Here is a 26,267-nt window from a genome sequence, read left to right on the forward strand (position 1 = left end):
TGTTTCCAAGTTTGAAGATGTTTCGCTTCCCATCCAGGAAGCTTTTTCAATTCAGAATGTCAGGAATGACGTTGAGTTTGAGGCTTTATTCAGTAGCCGAACAAAGCCTTGTTTTTGCTTAGAAAACATGCAAATTGAAGCGGACGAACGGGTCCACCCCTCTGGAAGGGTGGTCGCTTTGCTTCAATTGAGTTAAACCCTTCCTGCTATCATCGCAACCCCAACCCCTTTATAGAGGAACAGAAGACTTCGCCTATTCAGCCAGGCCAACAATTCCCTTTAATGACGCCCCTTTCAGTGACATAGACAGGTATGGGGCATTACTGGCTAACAAAAGAAGCCAACTGACCCCTATTCCAAAGGGGTGGACCTGTTCATCCATTTCTATTTGCATGTTATCTAAGCAAAAACAATGTTTTGTTGGGCTACTCTATAAAGCTCTGAAACTCAATGCTATTTCTGACATTGAATTGGAAAAAGCTTCCTGGATGGGAAGCAAAACGTCTTCAAACTTAGAAACAAACTCCAGGGGATTGTTTTTTTTTTTTTTTTTTTTTTACTTTTTTGGAATTATATTTGCTTTTCCATCTAATTCTTATCACTTTATTTGGATTTCGTTTTTACATATGCATAGATATACATACAGATATATATACAGAAGAGCTATATGTGTATTTATTTTATCTCTTTTTATTCTTATTTTTATCTTTATTATATTGTCTAGTTGGATGTGTGTATATATTATATAAAACTGTAACTGGAGCGTGTAACAAAAGTAATTTCCCTCTGGGATTATTAAAGTATTTCTGATTCTGATGACACAGGATGGTGCAATTTATCCGTTTTTAAATGAGAAATTCCACAAATTAACCTTTACTGGGAAATTTTTAAGTAATTTTTTTATTTATGGCATCTACTAGAACACAATCAAATAGTATCACTGTTGCCTTGTAACCAGAAGGTAGATTTGAATCCAAGCCTGGGTTCTTTCTGCTTCGATTTTGAATGTTCTCCCTGTGCATGCCTGGGTTCTCCCTGGGTACTCTAGCTTCAATGCATTGTCCAAAAACATCTCCACTCACTCTTGGATAGCTTTTTGTCCTGTTGGTTTTAGTTGTCCTGTGATGGACGGCTGATCTGTCCAGGGTGTGCCTGGTGTCTCATCCCAAGTATACCCTGCAAGGAGGAGCAACAATAGATGATGGAAGGTATGATTGAAAGACACATTAAGCACTGCAGCCCATCCAGTTCATAATACCAATAACATCATACTTTATTTTACTTGTTCTACAATAGCAGTGTTGTCTAAGACACAAACCAGCTATTTTCTCCCTGTGCTTTTCCCAAAATGCAGATAAATTGGCGAGGGTTGTGTTAGGAGGGGGAACCGACGAAGAACTTGAGACAAAACAAATATGCAAATCACCAAAAAGACTGCCACACAGGATTGGTTGAAGCTGAGCCTGAACAGCAACCGCCTCTGGTACTGTTTGCCAGGGAGGGAAGGAAGGAAATTGGACCGTGTTGGCTGACTGGCGAGGAGGTGAGGAAAGCATGTCAGGAGGCAACAAGAGAAGAGGGAAGACAGGAGTGGAGAGGTTAGATAAGAGACTTTGATGCACCAACAAATTTAGGTAAAGGCAGAGAGCTGGCAGAGATGATGGAGAGAGGGAAGGTAAATCTACGTGTGCAGGAGACCAGATGGAAGTGAACAAGGCCGGGGGCTTCAGAGGCAGTTTTAAACTGCTACCATGGTACAGACAGAAAGAGACTTTAGCCTCTAAATGACCAGTCCTGCACATGAAATATACCTAAAAATATTAAAGAACACTTACGACTATGGAGTGTTTTATAAAGTATGATGAAAAAAAGGACATAAAACCTTTTAATGAAATATATGAATGGAAACAAGGTGTTTTTGACAACAAGATGTACGGCATTATGATCTTAACAATTACATTTTACCAGCAGTGAGGAATGGGATAAACTGCAGGTTCTCTGCAACCCAAACGGGATGAAACTGATCTGGAAAATACTGCATTTTTGCTGTTTTTGTTCTATTTAAAAATTTGCTTAACATCTAATGAAGATTGTTACAAGAAAGAAAGAAAGATTAACATTAGCATGACATCTTATGATATTTATGAAGGTGTTTATAATAAAATTTTTCTGTCCTTATAGAACGCGCAATCGCTCTTGTCATTTATATTTTTATATATCTGTCTGTGACCACTTTAAGTTCATTAAATTGGGTAAATGCTAAACAAATTTTGAGATTGTTAAAGGTAAATTTTTAACAGAAATATTTGCAATGTTTGTATCTGCTGGGCAGTTTTGAAATGGATTTTCTCACATCCTCTACTTTCATTATTGTGTTTTTGTAAATGTGACCATGAGAGGGGGGCTATGTTGGTGCACAGTGTTGGGGGGGATCCATTTCTGGGTAAGGAAAGCCTTGCAGTCAACTAACTCCCCCTCACCTTTCTCCATGTCATGACAGGTATCTCAAGGATGAGTGTGGAAATTACATTCCCCTGACAAAGCCCTGCTTCTGCAAAACACATTTGAGTTAAGGCAGGAAAAAACACACATACCTGAACGAGGAGCGATTGTAGTTTCATTTTAGACAAATCAGATTTAGCACTTTGAGCTGAAAAGGGGACGTTGTGTCACTCCAATAATTAGGCAGTTGTAGGCACACATTATGAAATTAATATCTATACTCCTTAGGTGATCCAAGAGCTGAGGGTGAAACTAGAGCTTTACTCAGATCCTAACTGGCTTATCTTTAAATAATAAGAGGAGGCGGGCAGCATTGTGGTTCAATGATAGGTTTTAATTACATTCTAAAAACAATAATTGCACTGGACCAACAGGAGACGGACGGTAAAATAAAAACAATCAGGACAATATCTGTAGCCATCTTATTTAGGTCCCTCTGGGAGTGACTGTCAGACACACAGTGTTTGGTTTGGCTGTGGAAATGAACAACAGCTGTTTTTACAGCAGCAAACAGAAACCCCAACTTTCAACTGTGGCAAATGAGTAACAGAAACCAGTCCAAGAAAACCTTATGGGTTTTAATACAATTTTTGCGGTTCAACCTGCATCATTTCAGAAAAGCTTACAGTATGGGAGAGAGGAAGCAGCAACAAAGGCAGACAGAGTGAGAGAGGCATCAAAGAAAAGAGGGCAAGCTGAAAACAGCTCCACATGTAAGCAGAAGCAAACATGCAGGCAAAATAATGGGGTTTGAAACAGGCGAACTTTAAATACTCCAAAGTCAAAACAACACGATAGTTAAACCTATTTTAGATCTCTGTTAAATAACATATCTGTGTGATTTACATCTCTATAGCATCTTATATTATATTAGAATCATATCTGTAACACCAGTAATACCTGAAGTGAGCCCTATTAACCTTTTACTGTGACTCACACTGTTCAACCAGAGCTGCATTGTAAAATGTGCAAAGTTTAATCATTTCAACTGAGAAAATGTTGACTCTCAAATCAACCCTGATTAGGTTATAAATGACTTTACCACAGCGATCTTTAACAAATGTACAGTACGACATAACGTAATAATTAATTTGAGTAATTATAAAGAGATTTCTTTATTTACTGTTATAAACAAACACTATAAATACAGCTGCACGAAATATTCGGCTAATTCAAAAACCTCACTATTTTTACCCTGGTTGGCAATGGTTAGACTTTCCAGGTGGAAAGTAAAAATTACGATATTTTACCAAAAAGCGAATGCAACACATGCTATTAAAGGGGCTAACCATAACACTCCTCTGTGACGGATGTGTTAAATATGGAGGAATCTTCAAATTTAGTTAATTTCAGTCGGAGTAAAGCGATAAGTATGAAAATGAAGTCAAAGGAAGCAGAGAGGATATTAAAATATCCAAACGAATGCCTCTTTCTAATAACAGCTTGCTAGACGCATTTTTCACTTCTCTAGTTTTGGACAAAAGGTACAGTCTGCCACAGGAAGTCAATCTATAGATGGATTTGTTTTGGGTTGCTGTTTATTTTGACCTTAATTTGCTGAGAAAGTGAGCTGCCCAGAAGAGGACTTCCTCAGATACCTGAATGGTTGAACGTGTTACAGCAGAGTTGATGAGTTTCATCCAAGCTTTCAGTTTCTGTCACAAGAACACGTTGTGCTTTGAAATCTAAGAGTTAAGGTGAGCGTCTACTTTTTCAACAGGAATAGAGAGACAGAGAAGAAGCTGTTCTATGAAGGCTTAATTCCTGATAAAAGATTATAAGCACAGTGGAAAATGTCAACCTCAAACCAATATCCCTTTGTTTTGCATTGGCAAACCCCTGTTGTACAGCAACTGCTCTGCAGCAGGAACACTTTGAAGCAACCTCTGCTGCTGGTTAACACATCATTAGTAGCTGCTCATAGCCGGAAGGACAAAAAATATTTTGAATGCCAGTAATTATACTTTTAAAAGAAAATTTGGAGTGAGCTAAAATTCAGAATTGGCAGATGAGAGCTTTAATAAAATATATATTGAAAATCTCCAAATCTCAGATCTTACATTTTAATTTTAAGGAAAGTTGATGATTAAGTGGTGCTCACTTATGAAATCTTAGAATATCCAGAGTATATATTTATATGTATATATATATATATATATAATTTCTACGGCATCCATCCATCCATTTTATTTTTTTCTGACACGCTTAATTAAATAAAATAATTAATTTAAATAGTGAGATGAGACTTACAGTAATGAAGCTCATCTATCCTTCTTCAAAAATGCAAAAGGGGCCATCAGTATGTTAAGGTTATTAAGAAATAAGACCCAAGAGGAGTAAAACTATCAAGCTTTTCTAATTTATATGCTTTAACTTGAACCAGGAGTTAGTTTTGATGCCAACTCTCTGCTTGCCTTGACTTCCTACCACTTGCGCTAATATTAGCAGGAGAGTCAACAGGCACAACGCCTCCAAATCAACAGTGTTACTTGGACTACCATTCAGGGAGATCCTCAAATTCCAAGTTTATAATAAAAAAAAAAAATCATGCTGAAATCGTTAATACACATATAGTAACCAGATAAACGTCCTCTGCCAAAGTAGCTGGCAGTGAAAACTGCCTAAGTGGGAAGTGCCAAAGCTGTTGGCACATGAACAGTAGACGATCAGTCAAAGTGTTGGTGAACGCAGAAGGCGTTTGGCTTTAAAGATGCAGCTCACAAAGTGTTTTTTTCTTCTTTTTTTTAACAGCTTTTGGTCGGAAAAAAAGACACTGACCATGCTACAGTAACCACGGTAACGTGACATAATTTAAATGTAGATCAAGAAGCGTGTTCGGGATGGGAAAGGTAACTTCTGTTTGTCTCTACAGCTTTGAGGTCAGACCGTTGTACATGTCAGCCCGGAGTCTCGCCCACTCTTTCACCCTCTGGACGGAGCTTTTCTCTCGGGTGAGGAGACGAGCAACCTTCTTCAGCTTTTCCTCATTCCTCTCCAGGTAACGGATGCCCTCAGCCTGCAGCATGTTGAGCTTCTCCAGCCGGCTTTCATCCATGGAGATTTCTTTATTAAGGAAGGGGTTGAAGCGGAAGTAGGTGTTGGGAGGGAGGAAAGCGTCCAGCATGGCGTGAACCTCTGGGGGACAGAAGCACACAGAATTAGCCCCCATTTAAGGCAGAAACCAATGAGCATACTTTCAACCCGGTAATAGCTTTAGTATGTGCAAACATTCAACAGCTGCGTTTGGAGAGAAAAGTACATGCAAAGCCAAATTCTGTCTGTCAGGACTGTGACAGTATTTAACGTGTCACTGAGTGAGCACTTGGAGCTGAAAGCCGGAGGTATGTCCAAAGGAAAACGTCTTACTCATCAGCCATAGCTGTCTCCATCTGCACTGCATGACTGCTTTTAAAATCAACAGCTTTTTAGTCCATACAAACAGGCAGCAGAAAAAAACATTGAAACTGTAAATAAAGCCTAATGGATCCAGAGCGATTCGAGTATTTATTTCTGTATGTGTTACCCCTGTAGGTCAGGAAGCTAGATTGACATTATGAAAGCTGCTCTGCTCTGAGGGTTCACAACATGGCAAAAGAGTTGCTGACGTTAAGTGTCAAAACCAATCAGTCTTAAAACGTTTAACTCTGGAAAAAAAAAAAAAAAAAAAACACTGCTTCATAGACTGTTGTTTTCAATCGAAGATAACTGGGCCTTGCTAGGATTTACCCACCCTGGTCAAGGCCTGGAAATCTCGAAATCTTCAACATTTTAAATAATGGCATTTTAAATAATAACACAGAAGTACAGCAACAATAATCAAGCATAACTTTCTGAAAGTGACGGGCGCCGCCATTTTGATTAGCTTGATTCCCTCCTTCTTCGTCTTCTTCTTGTTTTTTATGGCAGTTGGCAAATAACTTTTGGTGCATTACTGTCACCAACTGCTTGATTTCCTCCTTCAATACTGGCAGTAATACCGCAGATCGTCACTAGGAGGCGAGGAGTCAAGGAACCGAGATAGCGTGATGTGTAAACGGTCGTCAGAACCGAGTTCGGCCTGGTTAACTGATCCGAGCTTTATGTATACATAAAAAAGCAAGTGTTGTAAATGTCCATCAGAAGACATTGATAGGGCCCTATAATTTCCGCGATCACGGAATCGTGGAATTGCCGAATTAACGCGGAATCTAGTGTAAACGCGGAATTTCTACACTTGAAATGAAATTCTGTTTTTGTGTGGGAGAAGAACGTACGTCGGGGGGAAATGCACACCGGGGGACGCAAATCTGGGCAACACAACCCCTCCCGCTCCATTATTACCGCTTACTCTCCCCCATCAAAACATTGAAAAAATGGCAAAGTGGCTCTCCACAGCTCCGCTTTCTGCATAAAAATTTGAGAAACACGATGCTAAGCCCTGAGTACAGAGCTGAGCAGTTCCCTTGTGACTTTAACGTGTCAGTGAAATAAATTTAAGGTCATTCCTATTTTATTTGTGTACATTTTAATCATTAACATTAAAAGCACTTTTTTTTTACAACTGAAATAACAGTAAAGGGTAAAAAAACTGAATTTGCAAAAATTAAAACGGAAAAAACAGAATTTTCAAAAATTAAAACGGAAAAAACTGAATTTGGGAAAAAATAAAACGGAATTTGGGAAAAAATAAAACGGATTTTATAGGGCCCTACATTGATCATTCAGTTATTTTTGTATCCATGTTGTTTAGGGTTTGCGTCATTCCACATCTTCCACTGTGACTGCCTCAACTACAGATATGGTGCTGCGCTGCACAGCAAACAGGGCTCCACAGCGCTTTCTGCCAGAGTGGCGGTGCAAAGGTGTTTTATGTACATTTTATTTTATTTTTTTTTGTCGATACTAGGAACTGAAAGATCAATATTATATTGGGCAGTGGAAAATCACGATATATTGCCACATCAGATTTTCAAATCAGAAGTTGAAATGTGCTCAGTGATGAAACTTTTGGTCTGCGAAGGCCTCAGAGGTTCTTACATGGTATCATAGCAAAGAAGGCATGCAAGGAGGGAAAGAAGATGGGTGAGGAAGTAAAGTAGGAAGTAAATAAGGATATCAGGAACAGACGAAAAAGGAAGGACAATTTTATGACAAAAAAAATAAATAAAAATCAGTCTGAGAAAAGTGTTAGCTTAATAACACATTTAGCTATCATCCTAAATTAAAGGTATACTATGCAACCGGTGTTAATTTTCCAGCAAAGCTCCCCCCAGAGGGCGAAATTAAAAGTGCACTGTCGTAAATATGCTCAGCTGTTCTCCTGGTTTCTCCGTCAAGCCAGGCGCGGTTGTTTTGAGCTTAGCAGACAGGCGAACGCAACGAATCACCATGTCTACTGCGGTAAGTGACTGTTTTGTTCCAATTTTCGAGTTTGAAAATTTAGCATGTTTTCATACATTATTTGTTATGCATGCGCTTTCGCTGTTTTCTCGCTGGTTCCGCCATGATAACTGCACAAATATCGCCAATGCGCTAGCAACGAGCATGCCTTTCACTGGGGGCGTGTAGCAGTTCTCGCCGTAAAGCAAGACCAAATGTCGTGATGCACGAGACTTCTGAGCCTGTGGGTGCGGGCTGAGGGCTCCTGCAATTGCAAGTACGGTATTTCCCCTACAGACCACCAGGGCGGCCGAGAAAACATTTGTTCAATCTAAAATGACTCATTTAATCATCCAAAACGTTATGGAACACATTAACTGAAAAATGTTGCATAGTATGCCTTTAACACCCCAGGAAAAGCCAGTTACAACAACCCTAAAGGAGCTGCAGAGAATGGGACCTACAGAGGACAACTGCTGGTCAGAAAGTCCACAAAGCTGGCCTTTACGAGAAGAGTCAAGAAGAATTCCCGTGCAGAAATGAAATGAAGAAATGAAGTATGCAGTTTAAAACAAGCCGAGGTGGTGAAACATTGGATGTGCTGAAAAGGTGCTGCGCTCTGAGACCAAATAACAATTAATCAGTATCAGGGGTTTTCCTTCAGCAGAAAAAAGATGACGAGGTAAGCAATGTGGCATGTTATTTAATAAAGAAGCATGCATTTACTGGCTGTAAGAGAATTAAATCAAATCCGCCACCAAGGATCTGGGCCCTCAAGATACTAAACAGACTCTAAACGATGGCATGTTTCTCATAAAAACTGAGTATCTATAAAGATTACAACCGTCTACAAGCCAGGATATGATATGCAAAGTTCAGGACACTCTGAGCATCCTAATGCAAAAACAAACAGGTAACCTTCACTGTTCCTCCATACTGTAACACAGGAGAAAACTGGACCAAGGTCAGCTTTCCAAGACATTAACATTTAATATTCAGAGCCATACTACACCACACTTAAAACTGTGTTTATCTGTCCAATCAGTAAAAACCTGTGCAGTAAAAGGTTATTATTGCATGTTATCTGCAGGGGGCTGGTGAAGACGAAGGTTTAAAAAAGCAAATCTATAATTTATGTTCCGATTTATTGGCTTATTTAAGAGCAAAAGAGGCAAACTGACAAGATGAAGTCATAACCTTTTAAATAGGAAGAAAAGTGCAAAGAATAAACTGGGTTAGACACTGCAACAGAGCATCAACATGGAGGGCGAGCCAAATATAGGCACGGCAGAAGTGGCCATGTGGAGAGGTGATAAGGACATGAAAAGGCTGCAACTACAGAGGGCCACACTGGGATCCACATTTAGGTCCTTTATTTAGCACTAAACTCCTGAAAACATTATGCCTTTTGTGCAGATGTCCTGATGGTCACTTGGTTTATCTTAACACAGTTTCCAAACATATGTAGAAACATTAAGACCCCGCCCCTCAAAAATGTTTTTTCCCCCCATTTTTGATGCTACAAACTCACACTTACATATATCTCTTGAAGGTTTTATAGTCTAAAATAAATAATCTTATAAAAGGAGCAGAGAAAACGTGAAACATACATGACTATCAAGCGTTTCAGTAGCTGCACCCCACGCTTGAAAGGGCCGGACCCATGAAATTAAGAGTGAGAGAGGCGACTCCCAATGCCTTTGTGGACACTCTTTTTCGTACATCATCCTTGACCAAGTAGGGTCCAAACATATCAACTGCCGTAAACTGAAAGGGTGCAGTAGGTCTCGTCCTTTCAACCGGTAGGTCCCCCATCACTTGTTGACACACTTGTACTCTCATCTTCTTGCAAATAATGCATTGATTTACAGCTTTCTGTGCAAGTCTCATCCCTTGCACAACCCAAGCCTTTTTCCTCATCCTTAACAGTGTTCCAGCAACCCCTTCATGTCCCTCTTTATCACTTTGCTGGGCCAGGAGAACGCCCAGCCAGGAGTCAGAAGGTAAGAGTGGGACACTGACCTGGTCTTCCTTAAAGTGCTGAATTCGCCCACCACTCAGCAACAGACCACTAGCCCCATCCTTGTACACGACCAGCCGGTCGTGTACAAGGATGGGGAAAAAAGCCGTATCATGTATTTATAAATCTGTCATAGATTTTATTAAACTTAGAATATAAAACTGTATAGAGGCAAAAATCAATCAATCAATTTGAACCAGTGCAATTAAAGTAGGATATGCAACAGCTGGTCAAAGCCTGACAGAAAACATGAGAGTAACAGGAAAGTCTCAACAGAGCTAAAGCCAGAGATAAACTGTGCAATATTTTCAATCGTGACACACAGCTACAGCACAAACTGTACAACGAAACCGCAGGGTTTAAAAGTTCACAGCTCACGGTGTATGTTCTCACATTGTGCGGCAGTCTGATGCAATTTTACAACGGCAGACTGATTTTTACACGTTTGGTGGTCATGAGAGGCTGATCGCCCCTCGGTACCCCTTGTACACTACGGGACGAACGTAGTGAACCTTAATGTCGGCCCGATCTAAAAATTCTCACACCATTGGAGAATCGGCCAGAAAAGGGCAAAAATTGGTACAGTGTATGCCCCGCTTCAGGTGTTTTCTCTGCCTCTGTGAGACCATGAGGACCACGCTCAGCATAATTTATTGGATCATTAATGTCTTGTGTTAAGCTTAACCTGTTGAAACAAAATACTCTATGGAAGCTGAAATCAGTGAGAGGAATACTGACGGTCTTCCGGTCCATCCTTCCTTACGGAGAATAGCTGCCGAAGATGTAGGGCTTTTAACAGGTTGAAAGTGGCGATGGGGCTTCGTCTTAGGGATGAAGGTGAAAGGCTACGTGAAAGCCTCACCTAACCCTACATATCCAAGGTGTGCGTTTAGACTCCAGTTGTATAACCTTTACATATATATACAAGTGATCCCTTCATGTCAAAGGCAATTGAAAGGGGAATGGCAGCATAGTGGTTAGGGCATAGGGTCTCATTCCGATTGACACCACTCTGGGTCTCTGAGCAAGACCCTTAAACCCTCACTGCTCCCCGGGTGCCCCACGATGGCAGCCAACTGCTCCGCAAGGGGATGGTTAAATGCAGAGAGTTAATTAAGGGTTTATACAGGAAAGAGTAACTCTTATTTAATTCTTTTTAAAGCTCTTTTAATGCTCTTAGAAATCATTTTAATGCCATCAACAAGTACCCATGACTCTCTCTATATATATATAAAAAACACGGCAAAATAATTCGTCATCTCTACCATCGACAGGCTGCAGCCATGTCCCGAATTCCTCGTTTTCCAGCCACTTTTGTTGAAATTTGCATTTTCCCATTCTCTAGATTTTTTTCGCCTCAAGCTTCTTTTCCGAACATACGGCTTTACGATCAACTGCAAGCAGTTCCGCGCAAATACATAAATTGTTTTTATAAACTTTAATTTAAAAATGATAATTTAATGACTTTTAATAATTTTTAATGACCCGCAGAAACCCTGTAATTTGTCCAATGTGAGATCATACATTTCAGTTATTAACTACACACCTGTTACAGATTATGTCCGATGCATCGGATCGTCGGCTGTTGGATTGATGCATCGATACAAAACGATTAATATTTACACCTCTAATTGTGAGATGGAAGGAAAAAGAGAGGATTTTTCTAATCTAGCATGATTCAGCACCCATAAGTCAATACTTTGTGAAAACCATCTTATGCTGCAGTTACAGCTGCAGTCATTTGGGATAATTGGACTTAAACTTTAGTCAGATTGGATGGAGAGCTTCAGAAAGCAGCCATTTATAAGTCTTAGTACAGATTCCCAAATATATTTGGGTCTGGATTTTGACTGGGCCGTTCTAAGACATTAGCTCTTGATTGCTAAGGTTTAATGTCCTGCAGAAAGGTTAACCTCTGACTCCAATCACACATCTTTTGCAGAACTGAAAAGGTCTTCCTCCAGCAATCTCATGTATTTAGCTTCATCCATCTGCTTATCAACTCTCCTCAGCCCTTCTGTCCTGAACGAAAGAATCACGTATCAAAGAAATCTTTATTCTTTGATGAATGACTCCACACAGCTTTTCTGTCTCTCTGAGCCAGCATGCGGGAGATCTTTATTAACACAAAATAGTCGTCTCACATCAACATAAGTCGCAATATTTCCAAAGCATAACACACTGACCCAATGTTTTATACTTTTCCGAATCACATGAGGCCTCTAAGTCAATATGCTTTTTAACAAACATCCCATTGTTCCCAAAATCCTTCTTTAATTATACTGTTTACCAACCCTAATGGGCGAGCTTTTGAACATTTCTAACTGCTCTCTTCAGATGGGGGTCTTTCCTGCTGCCTCTAAAAGGGAAGGACTGTTGCCGCTGCTGGAGAAGAGTGATCTTTAACAATTTAAACAATCTTAGACTGGTATCGTGCTTGCCTTTTTAGGTAAGATTTTTTAGAAAAACTCGCTTTTATGCACCTTGTTGTTTGTTGGGTTTAGAACAAACCACCCCAATGAGACGGCCATTTTAAAGGTTCTGAATGATTAAATAATAAATTATGATTCTAACAAAATGATAGTGTTGCTTCTTTTGATGCAGTAGACCACACAGTTTTTTATCTCTCTCTTGGCAGCGTCATCAGGAGGCACAGTCAACTTTCACAGTTATGCTGATGATAAACAGTTATATATCTCAGATTCTCCTGGTGACATAGGACTAACGGATGCACCTTTTCACTGCATTTTAAAAATTAAATCCTGGATTTAACAGAAAACTCTCTTTGGGTAAACCAGGCCAAAACAGAAGTTTTATTTGTTGGTCCTGTTACCCATAGAGAGAAACTTTGACCTTGATTACAGCAAATGTCTTTAATTCCTTCCACAAAAGGAAGAAACCTGAACATGATTTTTAATTCTGAGCTGACTTGTATTCCATGCATCAAAAACATGATAAAAATAGGCTTTTATCATTTAAAGAACATTGTCAGAGTCCGCTCCATTCTCTCAGCCAAACTGGTAAAACTGGTGCATGTTTTTAATCATCAGTCGCATTGACTGCTGCAATGGCCTGCTTGGTGGTCTTCCAGAAATGTATATATCAGGTTTACAGCATTTAACCTGTTTTTAATAATAAATAAAATAAATAAAAAAAACAGCTGCGTGCTTTCTGATGAAAATCAGACAGCAGGAGCACATAGCACCTCTTTCAGGATCAATTTTAAGGGTCTTTTAATGGTTTTCAAGTATCTTAATGGTATTGGGCCTTTTTATGTTTCAAAACTACTTTTACCTTACCTCCTCTGGCAGCAAACTCCTTGTAATCCCTAAAGTCAGCACACATACCCACAGTGACGTGTTATTTCTGTATTATGGACTGAGGACCTCAGGGTCACAGAGGAAGTTCAGGTTTTTAGAGCAGACTCATCGCCCACCTTTTTAGCTTAGCTTTTAATCTTATTTTTTTTTTATCTGCAATTATTTATTGTAGAATTTTAACACTATATGCTCATTTTATATTTATTCACTATCCTTTTATCTCTTTTAAAAATGTACAACTATTTTGTTACTTATTTCTTTAGCATATGATTCTAAACCTCAAATGGGCTCCTGGTGGCTGTACTTGATCTGCTGCCCCAATGCAGACTAGGGGTGGAATGGTTCATAAAATCCACGGTTCTTCACGGTTTCGTGGCCACGGTTTTCTGTTCGGTATATGTTGATTGTTAGCCTGACATGTTGGTCGTGTTGCTGTTAGCATAAACAAAACGTGTTGCACACTGTTTTTATCCACAACTTTCTTTAGGTCACTCTAAATGCAAAGTGGTCCCATACAGCAGACCTATAAAGTGCTGATGGCGCGTCTTCCAACTCCTGTTCCTTCCCACTCGCCATACCCACACAATTCTCCACAACAACTGATTTTTTCTCTGCTACACCCGGCTACGCTGCTTCGCTTCTTCTTGTTTACTACTGGTGGTTGGCTTTGGTCGCAGTACTGCCACCTTCTGCTCTGGAGTGTAAACGCTTCGCCTATGAGAAAAAGGAGCAGTGCATGAACCCAACGCAACACACGCGAACCGAACCGAGACAGTTGAACAGAACGGTTCGGACGGTTTTCATAAACTGTTCCATCCCTAATGCAGACAGCTCTTTGAATCATGTTTCTGTACTTGGGTGTGTGTGTATGTCTTTGTGATGGGGTGGGGGGAGGGTAGGAGGGTAATTATCTGTTTTCTATGTTGGAGGGCAATAGGGTAACGTTTTTAATTGTGGAAAGCTATTTAAACTTCATTAATTGTATGAAAAGCGCTTTATAAATAAATTTTGATTGACTGATATTATAAACATAACACAACTAAACCATAAATATAATGTAGAATTGTATGTGCTTTAAAGTTTGCTTTAAAATTATTATTTAAAGTATTTTCATGTTTTAAAATTGCAGTTTGGTCCTTTTTTTTTTTTTTATAGACCAGACTGAAGAGGGCTATTTATAAGATGACACGTGTAAAAAATACTGCTACTGTGGAACACTTCTGAAATTTCCTTTACATTTTATTCTTCAAAGACTCAACCTTTTGCATCACTTACCCTCAGTGTCGGTGGCACTGCTGATGACGTTGGTAAGTTTAGTCTTGAGGCTCGTATATGTTGCGCTGGTCTTGCCTGCGGTTTCGATGCGTCCTGTGCCGAGCGAAACGACACACTCCAGTGGGGTGTCGGGCCACAAACACTTACACTCATGGATCGCAAGAGCTGTTGGGTTGTTAATCAGCAGACCTCCATCCTGAACAGCAACACAAGAAGTTCTCTGTTAGAAACTGGATCTGCTTTTATCACAAGACCATCCAAAACAAAATGAATGATTCAGTGTTTAGAAATGCAAACATCTTATCGGGTTTTTATGGTTTAAGGAGGAATTTCTTTTTGGAAAACATCAATTTACACCTGGAGAGCTATTTGGAGCCATGGAGGTTTTCCTTCCTTCTCCATAATATCATTGCAGCTAGCTTTGATATCAAAGAGGCCCCCAGAAGTGTTTTTGCTTTGGATCCATACTGTACCCAGGGCAGTGGGAGGGAGGGGGAGTCACTGTAGAGGCTGAGGGGATTGTTGAATAGGCATGAGGCTGAGGGGCCGCGGGGCTGTGAGCTGGCAGCCGGATCAAACACACCGGGGACAGTCCTCATTAAAGGGGCCCGGCTGGGGGGGTGAGAGGAGCCGCAGGGGCCCCTGAATGTCTTGGGACACAGCAAAGAGAACACTACTTGTTCATGTCTCTGGGTGGACGCTTGATCGAAAGAGCTTTCTTGCTTTGAGTCGATGTGTATAATTATCAGGGTGTAACTGACACTGGTCGTTTATTGGTCTCACCAGAACAAACATAACTCTGAGATAGTGGACATACAGAGTGAAGCAGAGCATCTGAACCGCCTGCCAACGATTTCAAGACAATGATTCCCAGAGACGGACGGAGAAAATTATTTTTAGTGCAAACATAATAACAGCACAGATGGCAACTGATATAGCCAAGAGTGGCATTAAGTAAATAAACATCAGCATTTTATTTCCTCTGTAAGTCCTAGAAGTTTGTTCCGAGAAAGGATGTGTTAGAGTAGCTAATCTAATGGAAACAATAACCGCAAATATTGGCCTATTCAAACTGACCCAAACACAATAACCATGGAACATTTACCGTCTGCATGTTCATACTCTTAATCATCATCGATAAGAAAAGAAATATTAACAGCATGAGCTTAAAAGGAGTTTATGGTCTGAATTCAATATGCTGAACTGAGTCAAACCATCTAATAAAACAAAAGCAGAAAACCCTCTGTTACAGCCCCTCCACTTTTATCTCTCTTATAGAGATGTATGAAAACAAGCCTTAAATACATGTAATTTTTACTGCAGGTAAACTATTTCAAATAAAGATGGCAATGATTCAGCCTTTGACATTTATACAGCTAGTAAAATAAATCCCATGTAAAGACATAAACTAACATTTCACATTAGATAAACGTAGAAGACAGATAGTTTAAAGCCTACTTTGAAAATTAGTATCTAAGCATTTTGTTCATTATTTAGCACTTTATATGAGAGCTCAATAATAATAGATGATAGGGGTGGAACGGTTCACAAAATACACGGTTCAGTTCGGTTCACGGTTTTCAGTTTGGTTCGGTATATGTTGATTGTTAGCCTGACATGTTCGTGGTCACGGTTTTCAGTTTGGTTCGGTACATGTGGGTCGTGTTGCTGTTAGAATAAACAACACATGTTGCACAATGCTTGCACACTGTTGCACTTTTATCCACAACTTTCTTTCCGCCGTCATCGTAGGTCACTCTAAATGCAAAGTGGTCCCATACAGCAGACCTATAAAGTGCTGCTGGCGCGTCTTCCAACTCCTGTTCTTTCCCACTCGCCATTCCGACACAATTCTCCACAACAACTGATTTTTTTTCTGCTACACCCGGCTACGCTGCTTCGTTTCTTCTTCTTGTTTACTACTGGTGGTTGGCTTTGGTCGCAGTACCGCCACCTTCTGCTCTGGAGTGTAAACGTTTCTCCAATGAGAAAAAGGAGCAGCGGATGAACCCAACGCAACACACGCGAACCGAACCGAGACAGTTGAACCGAACGGTTCGGACGGTTTTCATAAACCGTTCCATCCCTAGTTAATGCAATAAAAATTACGTTTTTAGAACGACAACAAAAAAAATATTCCAAGCATTGATTCCCCCATCAAATAATAATTAAAGTATATTATTTATAGGAAAGAAATACACTTAGTAAATGTAATCCTATGTAGCTTCCTGGGTCCAACAGTTAGCACATCAGGATAATATATGACATAGCGACAACAAAGGTAATTTTTTTATTATTTCATAATAATGCTTTGGAAATAAACAAAACTTGCAATCCTTTTTTTAGGTCTAAATTAGACAACCCTTCTTAACAACGAGGTAATGTCATGAAAGGCATGGAGTAGAAGTAGAAAAGTTATTTTAACTAATAATGTGAGTGCGGTTTTATTTCAATTTTTCTTTGCCCCAACCACAAGCATGTACACGTTTCACTCTAGGGTTTCATTTTTCTTCATGAAAAAAAAATTAAAGCCTGGAAAAGTGAAACCCTTCATTCTTCCTTGTAAGCTTACTTGTCCAGAATTCATCGTTGTGGGACGTTACTGTAACCTTTGTGTGAAAAAGTACTTTCTACAACTTGCGTGCACGGCTCTCTGTGCTAGCTGCAACTCTCTTCTCTTCTGTGTGTCTGCAGACCCACTTTAATCGTATCACTGCCACCTTATGGCTGGAGGGAGAGATTTAAGGTGTTAGCTTGGTAAATTTAATGTGACGTGCAATTTTAAAATCATCTTTGTTAAGTTTCAATTAAACTGCAAATGCAAATAATTGCCCAGTCCTAGTTTATATATTGCTACATGACAACACTACTTTAAAGGTATTAAATATTGTAAAATAAAGTTCTCCAAGAAATAAGGAAGTATCTGTTTACCTGCAGTTTACCATGAGCTGTAGAAGATATTTTTCTTGGTTTGGAAATGGGACAATTAAGCCTACCTTCAATTAAACCGATCAAATTTAATCGTTTTATTAGTATAGCATCAGTCTAAAACACATCATGTGAAGACACATGCAGAGTCAGCTCAGTCAAATCATGAAGATAAACAGTTTTGTGACAAAAGACAAGACAAAGTTTTTATTTTTAAGAAAATAAATCGACTTCCAGGGTTCAGAGTGTGAACGGTCAACTGTCATCACTGACCAGGGGTTTGAGCAAAGCAGACACCCAAAAGAAAAGCAGATCTAGGATTACCATCTATATTGGAGAAAATGAAAAGCTCAGTTCCTTCTGTTGTGGCCTAATCTGTAAGACAAGCATAGCTGTACCCATGAGTTCTAGGTCAGGGTTAAGGGTATGATTTTAAAACCCAGATCTACCAATCTGGTTCCCTGAGGAAAACCCTAACCCCTTAGATTGCTCCCTAGGTGCTCCAAGACGCCCCCTTCTCCTTAAAAGGTAGGCTAAACACAGGTATCAGATGTCAGAAGGTTGATCATAAAAACTACAATAACCTTTGGTAATGTGGCTGAGACACTGCCATCAAAAACAAAATGAAGCCCATAGCTCTGCTCTCAGAGAATGGGAGAACGTGCAAGGACACATATTGTTTATTTCAGCCGACACCAAAGCATTTGTCTTTTCCAGCAGGCATTGTTTAGGGCATACTGCAGTTAAACCAGGTGACCTGCTCCTCTTCACACAACGAAGCTTCCAGAGCTCGGCTTGGGTATTTATACAGGGGCTGGCTAAGTGGGGGGCAGCGCCCGCCGAATGTGAGGTAATAATCGAAAGGCTGCTGAAACACCATGTTTTTTTTTTTTCATCATATTTAATTGGTGCCAAAAAAACTTTTAGTACTAGATAGATAAAATACAAAATACAAAAAATTAGGGATGCACGATATTGGGATTTTGGCCGATATCCGATATGCCGATATTGGAAAACTCATGTAGCCGATAACCGATATCGATACTGATGTTAAAGCTGGACAAAAATAAGTAGTCATTGAAAATAGCAGTTTTGTTATCCATTTCTGAAAATAATATACTCAAATATATTTTCATATGCTGATATCAAATTGATTTTTAAAAACGAATCGATCTATTTTACTCTCAAAATCTCGTGAAATTTCATCGTTCTGTTACAAACTCTCGTGATATTTTGCAAATTCTTGTGAGATTTTGTTAGTAAAATAGATCGATACCGCGTCAATATATCAACATATAAAATCCACAGTTCAGCTAATTTTATTATAACAAAACAAGTATGCTAACTGGCTAACAAGTATTAGATCCTACAATGATGAAGCCAATAGCATAGGTAGAAGAATATCAATATAGATAGATTTTTGTTTTCCTTCTTCCTGTTTTAGAGTATTGACTAACAGGATGTAAGTTTAAGGAAGTTCTCCCTAATTTTTTAATAAAACCTATAACCCTGTGAATACTTCTTAGACTTAGACTTCTTAGACTTCTTTATTTGTCATTTTGTATGCACAGGGTGCATACTGAACGAAATTGCGTTACATACAGCTTATGAACGTTGCATTGATATTTCAAATGGCACGAGTTATAGAAAAATACAAAAAGTGCAGCAGTGGTCAAAGTGTGAACAGTGCAGAGGATAAGAGACAGTGTGCAAGTTGCAGTGGTTCAGTGCAAAATGGCATTTGTGCAAAAAATGCGTTATTGAAAAATACAATGAGATGAACAATTTAAAGGGCTAAAAGTTAAAAGTTCAGCAGCATTTGATGCCCGATAATGTGCAATAGGTGCAGAGTTCGGATTGTGGATCAAAGGTTCAACAGTTCCACAGCATTCTCCTAACTGGCTAATATGGAAAAGAACCACAAAGAGGCCTTCAATATGTCACAAAGCAGAGCAGAACTGCTGAGGTCGCCATTTGTCCAAAGCGCGTCATTATGCAGCAAAAGCTCGTCTGGCACAGAAAGAAATTATATTAAGGGGGGAGAACGTCTGGATTGGAAATGGTCCTGATGGAGACTAAAGAATGACTTACTGCAGCAGGCTCCCAGAAAACCCAGCTGGAAACAAAACAACTAAGCAGTTTTCTTATCACTAACTTGCACTGTGTGAGGCTCCATTTTCTGAAGTCTATGTCAATTAAGGCAGCAGCCTGAGTCCAGTTATGGCCTCACTGTGCTAATGGCTGGAGGGCAGTTTCACAAGAACAGAGGTCTGTTTGACACCATGCGCCAAGGCAGGCAGCACTGCGGCATTCATAGCTGAATGCTGCAACTTGTCTCCATTTACAAAACACCTGTTTGGTGTATATGCACATAAGGAAAAAACATCTTAATGACTATCGAAACAAGGAAACATTTCTTTTTGAGAAAAGATGACGCACAGGTTTACATTTTAAGAAACCTTGGAAGCAGCAAGCCGACTTCAAAGATAAAGCCCCGTGATGAAAGCCGTAGAAAACTAACTGGATACGTTGCATTTTGTAAACAGTGAAATTTATAACCATGATCTGCTTTTGGCTAAAAATATGCTGTTCAAGCAAAAATCTCACTCTAAAGCTGTCTGTCACACAGCAGCATGACATGAGGCAGAGGTTGTTTCCATCTGCAAGGATTTGCAGGACTAAAGCTGCTCAAACTGCAATTTGCCATGTGTCACCAGATATATGTGCTCAGAGGGTTGGTTCCTGTCAGATGTTGCTCTCTGATGGATGAGTTCCCCTTTGAGGTTAACTTTCAATCTAATGGTGAGAAATTCCAACTTTGAAATTCAGCTTCCTGAAACACCCAGTGCTTTGTTTTGATAGGATCTCCCGATTTTTGTAGTTATTGCTCTAGAGGATCAAAGCAAGCCTGACATATCATGTGGCCTTCTGAATGTACTAGGTGGTAGCTAAAACCACTGTCCATTTTAATTTTTGTTTTAAGTCAGAGTTTCACACTTAAAGCAGATATAGGTCTTGAAAAGGACTATTAAAACGGTAATTAGAGAAGGAAAATAAAGGCAACATTTATTTAGAGAGAAATACAATTCAGCTAGCTCCCTTTGCTTAATGTTTTATGAACACCAAAGTTAGATTATAATATGTTGTAGTTAAAATTTCTTAAAATATTAATTAATGTGACAGAAATTTGCAAAAAAATTATATGCTGCTCAATAAAATCCAGCCTATGCAAGATCTGTTAGTCAAGAAAGATCTGGTTAGTAGGTTTAACTCTTCATTTAGAGAGATGCTTTATGGTGGGCTAACCTGCTGCATCTCAGTCTGGTCCTGCAGCTGCATTTTTTTTAGATAAGAGACTCTGCAGACGATAGTGAGGGGAGCTTAACCCTTTAAAGCCTGATCCAAGAATAAAACAAAACAGAAAATTACTTTTTTTTGGTTTGAATTCCTTATTTGCCCTTTTAACAAAATATGTAAAAAGAAAAAACAGAAATACAGTTTTGATATTAATAATTTATTACTATGTGATAAGTCAAGATTATTTTTTCTGTAGTCTTCTACTGGCTGTTATCAGGTATATCTGATTGTGTCAATAGGATTTTGAGCAAAGTTTTTACCATTAAATTATGCAAAAGGTGTCAGATGCAAAACATTTCAGAAAACGTATGTATCAAATATGATACATTTGGCATTATAGGGTTAAAATGTTGCTGAAGCGTCACAGACATCTAGCAATTGTATTAAAATCAGCATCACACTATCATCACATGCAAAATTGTGAATGTGAAGGATTTGCAATGCCACTCTGTTTGGAACAATATTATATTTTAAAAGCAATGCATGGTAATATTATATAGGCCAACAAAAATAAAATTTCATACTCAAATAATGTGGCAATTGGTTCAAATGCCCTTGATGCCCCTACTTGTTTCTTGCCAAATTGTAGTACACTGGAAAAAAATTTGAAATCTAGATAAGTCATTTTTTCTTAAAATAAATGCATTTGTTCTTGGATTAAGGGAAGTAAAAGAGACATTTTGCCAATGGAACAAGACAATTTACACCTAAAATAAGAAAACACAATAGCATTGTCTTATTTCAAGTGCATATTATCTAATTATCTTATTTTAAGAGTAAAAATACAAATTCCATTGGCAAACTATATCATTTACCTACTCAAATTAAGGGGAAATTCACTTAATTTAAGATATTTTTACTTCTTTCTAAATCGTTTTTCTAGTGTAGAACATTGGGCTGAAGGAAAAGAACTATGTAGTTTAATCAGAACATGTAATGGAAAATCTTAAGCAATAGTATCAGGTTTAACTTTTTTTTTTCTTTTTTTTTTATTGTGCAGGCCTAATAACGATGCTGAAACACCAGAATGTAGCATGGCTGTCTGCCTCAGGCTGCTGAAATACTGAGCTGGCATTATGATTATGTGCCCTGAAATATCTAATTTATTCTATGTTTTATTGCTGAGTAATGATCTACACCAAACTGTGGAATGATCCCAGAAGGATGCCCACTGTATTGTTTTTTAAATTTAATTTAAAATGACATGAAAATATACTGATTTGGTTGGAGATGGTCATGCAAGCAGGCACTACCAATTAAAGCCTTTCTGCTAGTATTCATTATTATTCCAAACTAGTTTAAAGGGAACCAGATGGCTTCTGAAAGTGGTAGTAAGATTTCAGGACAGCTAATAAAGCCAAGAAATGTAAATTTCATGACCTTTGCTGAAAGTGAGTATGTGAACACTGCAGTTTCTTTGGAACTTAATGCTTTTTGTAGATCACTTCAGCATCAGCTCAGTTCAATCTGTAAGCCTACCCTGCTACGATGTCTAAGAGCTACGGCTAAACATTTGCATGAAGTCTCACAAACTCCTGTTTAAAAAAAAAGTAGTAGTTCTCATTAATTTTGTGGAGCTTATCATCATTGTGCCCGTTTAAGCTGTCTCAGAGCCAAAGGCCTGATCTGAATGGGAAAGAGGCGTTATCTTCAGGATCGGAGAAAGTAATTTCATGCCCCAGAGTATGTCAGCTCACATTGGCTACGATAGAAAACTTTATCCTCTCCACCCAGCGTTTGTTTCTCAATATCTTGTTCACTCTAAACTGTGGGAACAAGTCAGAGTCTGCTTGTCTTAACAGCCATAAGAGAAAGATGAAGACAGCTCTTGCTTAAATCTTAATGAGGTGAAACTTTGTTATACATGTGGTGTGTCACAGCTCCACAGAGTGACTCTGGTCATTACACCTTCTCCTTTGGGCTGCTTTGACAGGGACGGCACAGGACAGGCCCCTGAGCTCTGCCATGATTTACAATGAAGCTCCGCAAATGAGGGTCCTTTTTCTTCACTAATTAGGGAACTATCAGGGAAGTGTTATATAACCATTAGACATCCAGTGATGTCTCTCCCAACCAGTCTGTTCTGCACTGAAGACAATTTAATTTCAAAGTCGATTAATAAAGACTCTTATTTTACTTTGTTCTTAAATATTCAAGAAGAAATTGTCAATGCCATTAAATGTGGTTTAGTAATAAAATAGTGGTGAAGTGAATTAAACCTTTACCTTTTGCTCTTTTAATTTAATTTCTTTTTCTCCTACTTCTCTTTTTCTGAGTTTGGATGTTCTGCTAAAACGAAACACCCTGCTATATGAACTCTTTGATTAGACAAAACAATATTTACTGAATGCATTACATTAATCCATCAAAGCAGTACTAGCTAGCATTTTATACTGTTGTATTGTTCAGTTTGTAAGAAAGGCAGCAATGGACTCTGGAGACAAAACAACCAAGTGTGCCCATTGTATTGTATATGTGATGTCCATATCAAAGAAATTAATAAATAAAAAAAATCAGTTCTGTTAAATCAGTTTCGCTTCCCCTCCAGGAAGCTTTCTCAATTCAAATGTCTGGATCCGCAGTGTGTTTGAGGCTTTATATAGGCCCCGTCCACACAAAGTCAAACCCTGGCCTAAAGGCACAAATTTTTCACCAAACCAGCCTCTCATCCATACGAAGCCGGCATTTCGGGGGTCTGTAAACGATCTTTTTTTTATTAAGCCTTCAGAGTGGGAAGATTTTGAAACGCCGTTTTCGCGTTTCCATCTTTAAGCTCTAACCGCATTTTTTTTTCTTACACGCATGCGTCATAGCGTCGCCTCTAAACACGCAAGCGCGACACAGTATCACAATAACAATGGCGCCGTATTGTGTTGAATGGTTGCTGCTCATGCAACTCACCCTGCTGTCGGGCTTACAACAGAATCTTCTTCTTCTGGAATATCTCCAGGAAGAACAGAGCAATATAGACGACATAGTTCAGCACCTGAATTTGACTTAACCACAAAAATGGACCTGCAGAGCACCCATGTATAAATATTAGTGCGCATGCCCAACATTTCGTCGCTTATTTTTGCTTTGGCACTACAGCGCCACTTACAGGCCTGGCATACATTTTGCAGTGTTTTCATGCATTCGTGTGGACGATCACATTTATTTTACGTCTCCGTCTTTACGACAAACGTTCTGGAAAATATTAGCGTTTCGTGTTCGTTTTGACTTCGTGTGGACGGGGCCCAAATGTCTGGATCCGCAGTGAGTTTGAGGCTTGGTATAGACAATGCCTTGTATTGCTTGGAAACATGCAAATTGTGGGTCGTTTGGTTCCATTGTTTACCTGTAATACCTGAAACCTGTCTATGATTGTTAAGGGTCGGTTGTTAAAGGAAGTATTGTTCACTTGGATGAAGAGAGGAGGTACTTTGTTCCTCTGTGATGGATTGGGTGGTGTGGTGATACCTGGAAGGGATGATCTCTATAAATTGAATTGTAAGTTTTGGGAAGCTGGAATCTATGGTCCATCTAACCATATGGCACACAATACGATTTACTTTGATGACGTACGAATCCTCCAGACATCCAACAGGGTATTAAACAGAGTACCACCACTGTCCAGTTTGTGACTGACCTCAGTAAGACAACTAAAGCTGTGCTGTCCAGGCGTGTCTGAGCATAAAGAGATGCTCCATAGGTGGGCTGGATGCCTTTCAGAGCTACAGCCCCTTAAGCTGAGGAAGCGGAGATGAATCAGACCCAGCTGTCAGTGTCCATGTAAGTCCTGGGCAGGCTCTCTGGAATGGCGGTCTGTAACTTTCTCCCCATTCACTCACTCAAATCTCTTTAAAATTACTTTTAGGACATCTCTGATGTTGCTGCTATGTTCAAATATCCATTACTGTAAAAATGTCTATAGCTGTATATTGGTTATTTATTCTCCAGGAGAACAGTTTTTTATATTATTTAAACAATTTACAGTGCAGTACTTTTATTGTTTATTGTTATCTTTGTCCATGTGTATGTGACCATTTTGCCCATTTGCTGCTGTAAACACCTGAATTTCCCCATTGTGGGATTTTCTATTCTATTCTATTCTATTCTATTCTATTCTAGGACATAACACCTATAATATGGACATTTAAAATAGGTTGTCCTCTCAGAGTTTGATGATTAAAAATACACAACTATGTTTTCTTGCTGTTTTTATCTCAGTTCTACAAACAACGTTTTTTATCCTTTATTGCATCTATTAGTTAATTTTTCATTACTAAGCACACTTGTACAGTTGTAAGGGAAACTTGCAGCAACAGGGAGCTTGGTTTGCATTCTGACTGAGCGCCTTTAGGAAGTTTGCATGTTGTCCCCTGGTATGGTGGGAATTCACAACCTACTTCCCCTAACAATCCCAGAAATTGCATGTTTGGTTAATTGCTAACTAAAATAACTAAAACGCTAACTGCTAACTATTAGTTCCTCTAAGTAGGAGTGTTAATGGTTGTTTATGTTGCCCTCTTATAGACTGCAACCTATCCAGGGTTTATTACACTTGCTGCCTAAAGCCCATTGGCATTGGACAGGTGATGTAAAAGCTTTCCCTCTACCTGGAAGGAGTGAAGGGCTTCTTCTGAAAGGAGACTGTGGCTGTCAATAATGCACCGTGTTAGTTTGTTGGTTTAATATTTCCCAAGCATTTCATTCAGAACTGGAGGTCCCTTTTGTTGTAGATTCCGCAGTTTAAATGTAATTGCCTTGAGTATATATTCTCTTTTTAGTTGGCCTAAAATGTCTTTGGCTCTTAATTATTAGGAATGCAACAAATTTGTTGATGTGATTATAGTGCCTGTATCTAGGGGCGCAATGTTGAGTCAATATTGCACTTCAAATTGCAAAACAGCCCCTTGATTCATAATTGAATTATGGACAACCTTAGGATCCCCAATCCTGGTGTATCTATAGCAATTTAGAAAAATATATTGCTGCATTGAGAAGCTCTGCATTCAGCAAAATCCACTCGCCAAACGCAATCCAATGAAAGAAAGCATTGTGAATTGCAAAGATGAGATCTGTGAGAGCACTATTCCGATGAGGTGGACAGGTCAAGTGAGAGGTCTTCATGCCATATTATATGAATACGTCGACCAGTTCTCCACTTGGCCTTTTGGCTTCGTAGACGCTAAAGGTCATGCTAAGGTTCAAATCAACCTCTCAAGTTAGAAACAGGAAAGGAATCCATTTGAAGATGTTCTAATTTGGTCTCAGGGAGACAAAATTAGTGAGTTAGATCTTTTCCTACACATTCAATGAATACTCAAACACCTCGTATGAAAAAATTAATCAGCTATGCTGGCTGTGTTTATTCAGCTTGAACTAAAAATCTGTGAAGTGACTTAGATTTATTTGGCTCAGTTACTCTTTTATACTCCATTACAACGCAAAGAAAGATTAATGATTGTCTACAATGTACATCTAACTGTATACTCTTCTTAATATTAAGAATACTTGGATCTCAA

General features: G+C 39.0%; 1 protein-coding gene across 3 annotated transcripts in view; it reads right to left on the reverse strand.

Annotated features, from left to right (window-relative positions):
- Positions 1-2,815: 2,815 nt before the first annotated feature.
- The window catches only part of LOC119799133 (calcium-independent phospholipase A2-gamma-like), a 48,103-nt gene continuing 24,651 nt past the window's right edge, over positions 2,816-26,267 (reverse strand). For 2 of the 3 annotated variants that reach the window (XM_038308913.1, XM_038308912.1), the window contains exons 9-10: positions 14,476-14,671; positions 5,369-5,637 (exon numbers count right to left, since the gene is read on the reverse strand). In XM_038308913.1, coding sequence (XP_038164841.1) covers positions 5,369-5,637; positions 14,476-14,671 — 465 coding nt within the window. Of the gene's footprint in view, positions 5,638-14,475; positions 14,672-26,267 lie in introns of all 3 variants that reach the window. The other variant, XM_038308914.1, reaches the window with a different exon arrangement.

Source organism: Cyprinodon tularosa, unplaced genomic scaffold (genome assembly GCF_016077235.1).
Source record: "Cyprinodon tularosa strain WSP-4 unplaced genomic scaffold, ASM1607723v1 ctg65, whole genome shotgun sequence".
Lineage (NCBI taxonomy): Eukaryota > Metazoa > Chordata > Actinopteri > Cyprinodontiformes > Cyprinodontidae > Cyprinodon > Cyprinodon tularosa.